The 8,589-nt window shown below is 46.1% G+C and overlaps 1 protein-coding gene across 4 annotated transcripts in view; it reads right to left on the reverse strand.

Annotated features, from left to right (window-relative positions):
• BAZ1A (bromodomain adjacent to zinc finger domain 1A) overlaps nt 1–4,849 on the reverse strand; it is a 64,366-nt gene extending 59,517 nt beyond the window's left edge. For 2 of the 4 annotated variants that reach the window (XM_027726827.2, XM_039386575.1), the window contains exon 1: nt 3,743–4,065. In XM_027726827.2, the coding sequence (XP_027582628.1) occupies nt 3,743–3,855 (113 nt within the window). In that variant the 5' untranslated portion in view covers nt 3,856–4,065. Of the gene's footprint in view, nt 1–3,742; nt 4,067–4,586 lie in introns of those variants that run through there. The other 2 variants (XM_027726824.2, XM_027726825.2) reach the window with 2 other exon arrangements.
• Nucleotides 4,850–8,589: the final 3,740 nt, after the last annotated feature.

Below are 8,589 nucleotides of genomic sequence, written 5' to 3' on the forward strand. Positions count from 1 at the left end.
TAATTAACAGAAGCTAGAAATAAATTACTTGCAATGTCTGTGCTGACTGCACTTGCAATGGATACAAAAATCCAGCCTAGAAATTACAGATGTCTTTTGCTTGAACTAACCAAGTATTCCCATTAGGTCCAAGATTTACTGTACTTTTAGTGTGCTTCAAGAACGTTTGTTTCAAACCACTTACTTTCATTCATTTTCTTAGCATATATTAAGAACAATTCATTTAGGGTACCATAGGAGGGTAATAACAGAAGACCAACTTTGCCATTCTGGACCACAGTGTTGTTCTTATACTCTTCATCTCCAGAAGTAGTCAAGAATACATATTACAAACAACGCACAAAACAAACAAGCAAAAAACCATGATAAATACATTTATTCCTTAATATTTACAGGTTAATTATGCATTAAGGAATATATTTGAAGTTATGAGTTTCTCCTCAAGAAAACAAAAAATCCACCTAATTTAACTAATGACTCTTAGCCTTTTAAACAGATCTCTTTTGACTGTAACCAAGAATTCCACAGGCCAATCTGTAAAGAAGTTTCAGTAAGTTTTGAAGATGCAAAACTGCTCTTCCTCTCCCTCCCATGTTCTAGAATGAGGAACATTCCTATCACTGTATCTATACTACTCATCATTTTCTTTTTCAAACTATCTTACAAGCAAGACTTCCTACACATCTATATCCACACATCTATATCAGCTATTAACTTTTCACAGACAAGGTGTCAAAGGCTGGTGGTAACATCCCACTGGTTTAATGTGTTTCTCATGCATCCCATATATCTCATGTAGCGCCGTACTTGCTTTTCCTATTATGGCTCCAGACACTCATTGCTGGTCTGTCCCTCTGACCAGGAATACAACATCAGTTGCCTCAGTTCCCGTTACTCATGATAAATACAACTGAACACTGCCCCTTCACTGCCCTCCTGCTTAGAAAGGGTTACAAAAATACGCAATTGTATTTCAGATTAAAAAGGAAATACATTCTTAACGGGAAAGTCACTTTACAAAATACTAGTCTTGCCAAATTCTTCTCACGTTAGCATAATCATTTCTTATATATAGAAGACTAATACTAATGTATGATTTCTATTCATCTCTACTGAAGTTGACATGGGCATGAAAGCAGCTTTTCAACAGTAAGTTTGTATTCGGTTGAAAACCCCCAAACAACCCAACAAAAAAAACAAACAAGAAAACAACTTGAGTCTTAACTGTTTGTACTAATTAAAAGCATTCATACAGTTGATCAAAGGGGTGAATTCAGGTTACCACATGTATCTATACCACCCACATGATCTAGTCACTGTAATTTTTAAATTTTCCTCTCAAAAAGTAGATTCAGAGAAGCCCAATTTAGACAATGGTTTTCTTTCATGAAACAGTTAATACAATTTTTAAGAAGTGGATTCTCCCTATCCTTATTAATCTAATTGCCCTTGCTCAGGGGAAGAAATAGGAAATGCAGTTTTCAGAAGACATTATATATGAGCTATCTGCAACCAGCAGAGATGAGGATTAGCATCTTTAAAACTTTCTGAAACATGACCCTATATTCTCCAGCAGATTATGCCACAAACACTAACATGAACTTAAACTTTCTGCCCATCTGCGCTGGAACACTTTGCTAAGTAAAAAATACCACACTTTTCAATCCAAAGCACAAATTTTACCCAACCTAACAAAAAAGCCATAAAAGAATTAAAAAGAAAAAAAATCAAGAAACATACCACCAAAAAACGCCCCCACCAACCCACCCCACCCCACATACACAAAACACAAGCATAGCAGTTTTCTGCAGTTTTCCCAAATACTATATTCAAAGGCTTGACCTCTAAGCTAACCACCTACTGATATTTCTAGAGATCGCCTGTGTAACCATGTCTAAATTTACCCCTTAACTCATGAACTTTGGTTAAATAACGAATTTGGTCTTTCATACTTCTTAGTGACAACACCTCTGCAGTATAAATAAGCCTGTCAGAGTACTTAAAATACCAAACCCTTTAAGAACAGAAAAACATTTTAAAAGGATATTTTTAATGTTGAAATTTTAGTACAACTACATATACGTGAAACATATTTCAGCACAGTGTCAAACAACACATGAGAGTCACCTAATTATGTGATAATAGTAATTGTAACCAGAAAAACAGCTTTCAAAATATCAGAAGCTGGGGGAGGGGAACTTAATTCCTATAGAAAGAGGAGCCTGTCAGCTCTTCCTTCTTAGGTTCTTATATGCCCTATAATGAAAATACTCCTTATAAAACTCCCAACAGCATATTCAACATCCCTCTTCTCCCTTAGAGTATATAGGCCAGGAAACAGTAAGGCATCACCCTTCAAAGTTACCTAATCCAGCTTCGTTAAAATTTTATTAAGCAGAGTGTATTTGAGTAAGAAAAACAAGTCTAAACATGAAAAAGATTTAGGTGTGCTTTAATTTCATAAGCTGCAAATGAAAAGCATTTCAGATTTAATCTCGTTAGTCTGCACATCTTTAAAAAAAACAGAGTTTGGATGCGGGGGCCTTTTTGTAGGTGGGGATGGTGCTGCACGATACCGGAGGTGAAAACATGTAATTTATCGGCTTTGAAAAACGTCTCTCTAAATACTTTCGGTCCATTGTTCTTACAAGCGGTGAAGTGAGCGGCAGCAAGTTCGGGACTACCCGTGCCATCCGCCTTCAACCGTTAACGGGAATTTCACCATTTCCATTGGGCTTTTTTCACACGGAGGGGAAAAAAAAAAAAAGGAAGGGCGAAAAAAAAAAAAAAGAAGGGACGGGAAGAGCGATAAAAGCCTCGCTAGAAAGAGAGCTCCTAAAGGGACAGGTGTGCCCGCTTTAGGCCGGGTTTAACTCCCGGCAGTGCCACTCGTCCGCCCGACCAGGGCGGAGGGCTCCGGCTGTGGAACCCCCGGACAGGTGCAGCGACCCCGCGCCCGGGCCGCGCTCCCCGCCGGCCGAGCCCGCCGGCCATTTCCAACCGCGTCAGCCGGCGGCTACCCGCGGAGGCGGGGCGAGCGCGGCCCTAAGCTGCGCGGCGAGGCCGACAGCAAGGGGTTAAGCGCAGCGGGAGCCGGCCGGGAAGCCCAGCGGGCCGGGCAGTCGGCGCCCCCCGCCCGGCCGTCACCACAACAATAGGGCGATCGGCACATGCCAGGTGGGCGGGCGGCCCCGTTGCGCCGCCTGGACGCGGGCCCGGCGCGGCCCCTTCCGCGGGGCGGCCTAGAGCCGTCCGCCGCCGACACGCGGCTGCCGGCGGGGGCGGACGGGAGGGAGAGCCCAGGCCCGGCAGACGCTCGGTACCGCCCGCCGCCTCCCACACGCGCAACTTTCACTTCCCCGGCGGGGGCTAGGGCGACACCGAGGAAGGAGCGGCAGGAAGGGAGGGAAGGAGCCGGTTGCCTTCCTTCCCCGTAGGCGAAGGGGGCTGCGCGGTACCCCCGCCGAGGAGGGACAGGGATTCCCCCTACCCCGGGCGAGAGATCCGCCCTCTCTCCCCCACCCGCCTCGGGAGGGCACAGGCTCGGCGCCAGCCGCGGTCCCCCTCACACCCCCCGGCAGGGCTCCCCGCGGCGTTCCGGGGAATCCCCTTCCCTCTCTCCCCGCCTGCCCAGGTGTCAGAGTCGATGGGGGCTCGAATAGCTCCCTGCCCGCCGCCGCAGCGCGGGGGGTGCGCAGGACGGACACAGCGACGCGGACACCGACACGGGGCTGTCGCTTACTCGTAGTTCCTGAAGATCTCGTTAGTGACCCTGCAGTAGAAAACGCGCTCGTCCGGCCGGAGGTCCGCGGGGGGCTTCACCCTCACGAAGGGCTTTCGGTGCAGCAGCGGCATCGCCCCGCTCCCGGCACTCTTCCTGCCCCAGGATCAGCTTCCGTGGATCGGGGGGGAAATAAAGAAAAGAAAAAACAAAACACAGAGCGGGAGAGTAAGCGAGGCAACGGCGCCCACCGGCCCGGGGAGGAGGGAGGGGGCCCGGCGTGTCCCTCCTCCCAGGGGAGCCGGGTCAGGAGGGAACCGGAGCGGCGGCGGCGGAGCCTTTTGTGTGCCCGACACGCCGTTGCCTGCCTGGGACTGCGCGCGGACCAACGGCGGCACCTTCCTCCGCCTCCGCCCGCCTCACAATGGGGCCATGACGCCGAGCGGCGGGCGGAGGCGGCAACCCCCGCCCCAGCCGCGCAACGTGCTCGGCTCGGGGATACCCCGGCCGCGCTTTGTCTGCCGCGGCTCCCCTGCCCCCGGGTCACCTCCTTCCCCCCGCCTCTGACCCACACACGCCGGGCCGGACACCAACTTCCACTCCCCCGCCGCCTCCGCCTCCTCCTCCTCGCAAAGCAAACACCCAGGAGGGGCAGCGCCGACCACTTATCTCCCTCCTTCCTTTCCTGCCGGGTCGCTGCCTTACGGGGGTCCTCGCCCTTCCCGCCCCCCGCCTCGCCTCGCCTCGCCCCGGCCCAGCGGCCGCCGAGCTCCGCCGCCGCAGGACAGCGCGGCCGCGGCGCGGGGGCAGCCCGGCCTCCGGCCTGTCCAGCGGGGGCTGCGCGGCTCCCTCGCCTCCTGCCCACCTGGTGCGGCCGCAGACTGCGCTCGCTGCTCGGCCGGTGCGGAACGCGGTCCCCTTCGTCGCGTTTCTCCCCTTTCCTCAGCCCCCCCTTCGGGTCCCGGGAAGTTTTTGATCTACTTCTTCAAGCCCTCAATCAGGAAGAGCTGCGGGGAGGAGCCTTCCCCTGCTCTCCCCTACATCTTTATTGGCCGCTCGGTGCCTTCCAGCGTGTGTCACACAGGAAGACAGTGAGCTACATTATTAATTAATGGCTGAGAGGGCGCATCCTCCATTTTTGAATTATCAGCCGGAGACCTCCGGTGCGGGGGGTGGGCCCAGCCCGGCTGCCCGCGGGGGGGAAGGCGGCTCTTTGCGCGCGGCGCTGCCAGGCCGGGCCGGGCTGCGGGCGACACAAGTACGGCGATCCCGGCTCAGCGGTCCCGGCTCAGCGGGGCGGCCGAGGCTGCGGCGCTGCCACCGGCGTTCCCAGCCAGCGCCGAGGAGCCGCCGAGCAGCTGTGAGACCACCAGCCCCGGGGAGACCGCCCGCCTCTCGGCCCCGGGGCGATCCCTCCCTGCCCTCGGTACCTGCCCTGCGAGCAGTGGTCCCGGCGCGTCTCCTGCAGGGAGTGTCGGCGTTTGACAGGGCAGTGCCGGGGACATGCCTCTCGCGGTTACAGCCCCCGAACCACAGTGCTGTCAGCACGTACGGGGGTATTTTGCAGAAAGTGAGATTGTATGTAATTAAGATGAGCGCAAGGGTTGTACGTGGGCCCCTTAGCATTGCTTCATTTTTTTCCAGTTCACCGAAAATGTCACTAAATGGTTTTACTAGTGTATTAATTTTTCACCTCTTTCATTTTTTTTAACACTAATGCATTTACAGTGCCACTGGTAATTAAAACTGGAGTATTAATTTAATTGTGTTCTTAAAAGTGCTAGCCAGCTTGAAGACATAATAACCACAGAGAGTCCACATCTATTCTAGTTCATCATCACAAAATCCAGTGCTTATATGAAAAATCTACAGAATAACTGTAGAAAGTCTATAGAACTATTGAAGTGAATAATATCTGAAGATTGATATTTAAATAATTTAACAACTTAAAATGCCATTCCTGCAAATAAAGATCCCGTGTTGTTTCCTCCACCTATACGTGGTTTCTTTTCTTCTACAAGTAAAGGTGGCGATAGGCACTGCTGTAGTATGTATGACTAAAACCTAAAAAAAACGTTTACGTACAATCCATTAATTACTTTGTTTAAAAAGTGATCAGGTTTTAATCAAAAGCACTGAGAAATGTTAATGTTCGCTTCCTCTAGTTAAGTTTACAAAGCCTGAACTACAAAACAGGTTAACTCCTGAGTTCTACCAGTTTGTTTTCATTTACCAGCTGGCTTCACTTTCAGTTTTTAATTTCTTTCTAGCAAAGGGCAAAACACTACTTGAATTAATGCACTTGTATCTAACATCTGGTAATTTTTAGTCCAGTTTGCATCAAAACAGTACAGTATGCCATGGTTATGTCATTTAGTGTTGCCAGCTCTTATGATTACAGTGAGCTTTTGCAACACTTAGCTTTGGTTTAAGCTCTAGCTCTTCAGCAGATGTGATTAAATTGGAACCTCAGGTCTCATTAAAAATAATTACATTCCTAAATCTTAAGTTTGAGAAAAATGCTGGAATACACAAACCTAAAAGGCTTAAAAATTAGAGGAGAAAGAAAAGCTTTGAGTTTCAAATTTTTGTAAATCTCATTATTTTTAAGCCAGTATCATGATGCTTGGGAACTTGGCTGCTTTTTTTCATGCTCGTATTGTCAGCACAGCATTATTTTAGCACTAGTTGGTATCCATGAAAAATGCATGAGTTGATAGAACTGTGACATCAAAAGCAAATTCCCTTTTCCTCCTTTGCTCTCTCTTGCCCTCTTTCTCTTCTCACCTTTTCCTCCTCCTCTTGTTCTTCCCCCCTCATTATTGCCTCAGTGATTTTCCAGTGAACAGATCCTCACTGAGTAATAGGGTCGCACTGTGTTTTCATGTTCTTAGGACACAGAGGAGCAGTTCATTTAGTTTTTACCTTTGTTCTTTAAAATCCCCAAGTCTAAGCTCTGATTCTGCTCCCAATAAGGTCAGCAGGACCTAGAACAAGTTTTTATGACACTAGCTAATGTCTACTAAGTGGGTATTGAGAAATCAATGTAAATGAATTCTGAGACATCAGAAAACTCTTACTTTCCTTCCATGAGAATATTTATTGTATTTTAGCACTGTGTTTAAATTTTGCAATAATTTGGGACTTTTTAACACATCACTGAAAGTATAGTTTTGATTCAAGATGCTAGAATGGGATTACTGATGAAATTCAGTGGGATTGTTGATGTGGATTTTGCCACAAAGCAGCGAAAATGAAGCTGTTTTCTTTTTAAAAGTTGACTTACACTCTAACACCCATACTAAATGTAGTTCCCTAGCCAGGGAAACTGCAGTTCTCGTTCACAGAACTTTAAAACTAGTTGTATTGGGAACATAAAATCTTATAAAACACTTGGTCTCTATGTTTTACAAGGGTAGAACAATTTCCTAGGGACAGTGTTGGCCCAGGATGGGGCAGCCCCCACCCCAGCTGCTCCTCTAAAGCTCCCCACAATTTGAAAATTTTGTCTTTCTTCTCACTGGCTCCCTCCAGTATTGGGGATTTCTTTCTTTATCCTATTTCTTCCTGTCTTTAAACCACCAAGAACTGCTTTACAAAAAGATGCTCCAAAATATCTATTCAGATATTCCAAAATATCTATTCAACTATATCCATTACCAAATAATTCCACATGTGACTATTGTTATTCTGGAACAAGTAGAGCTTATGCAATAATGTACTAGAGCATTGTCACTTTAAACTCACACTTTAAATTATATTGGAATAACTAATGTTTATCAAAATCATATAATTGGAACAGTAAAAAAGCAAAAGTTTTACTCAGTTCTACCAGTATTGTCATGCAACTGGGAGAGTGCTTTTGTAGAGTGTGTTTTGCCACATGCTCTCTTGCTTTTTTGTTTATTTTTTCTCCAGAGTTGCCGCTTTGTTCTCTCAGGGTTTGACTGAAGTCTGAGAAAAAATTCATTGGATTTCTTCATAAAGAACATCCTTGGACCTTGAATGGCATGCTAGGTTCTCAACTCTAATTTTTGTAAAAAACATATGGTTGAAAAGATAAATGTGAAAATGTGTAAATGATAGCTTGTGAGTTGTTTTGTCAAATGACATGATATTAATAATCTCTACCTTTTTCCCAGTTGACTGGAGCATATAAAAAAGAAGAAGTATAACATATATGTGAGCATTGACTCATTTTAGTGCACTGAGTAGATTTTTGGGGAATAGTATCATCCCTTTTCTTTCCAAACACTGTTTGGAAAATCCTTCATTTCCCTAATGCAAACAAACCAGAGTACACTTTCATAAAGCTTAGGGCACCCAGCAAAATATTTTTTCAATTATGCATTTTACCGATATAGCTTTTTTCACCTTTTGCCCTTTCTCTGTCACTTTGCTAAGTCAATTTGCTCTTTTGATCATATATCTTTATTTAGACTTTAAACTATGTGAGCAAAGACACTGTGCTGGTTTTATCAATCCACTCCAGCTGTGGATAACAGTAACATTTGGTCTATTGTCTTTTACTGGCTGTAAAGTGCTATGTTCAGTGTTTAATAACATACTCACTTATAAATAACATACTTCAGTCAAAAAAAAAAACCATGGAAGAGATACGCAGATGATTTTTCACAAGCATTTAATCTTTCTTTCATCCTATGTATGTAAGATGCTTTTAAAGCAGTTCTGTAATCACAAGGATAGGACGTTCCTTATTCTGCCACTGCTGGATGTGTTCATCACTTGATGCTTTCACGAGTCCCAGAGAAAGGTAAAGAATCAATCTCTGTGGTCAGTGAATTTTTTGTATGGTCACATGTTTAGGTAGTTTCTTAAAAGAATTAACCCAGGCATTCCACAGTTGC

The sequence above is a fragment of the Pipra filicauda genome, unplaced genomic scaffold (assembly GCF_003945595.2).
Source record: "Pipra filicauda isolate LSUMZ 115617 unplaced genomic scaffold, ASM394559v2 scaffold11_size5308982_pilon, whole genome shotgun sequence".
In the NCBI taxonomy this organism is placed as follows: domain Eukaryota; kingdom Metazoa; phylum Chordata; class Aves; order Passeriformes; family Pipridae; genus Pipra; species Pipra filicauda.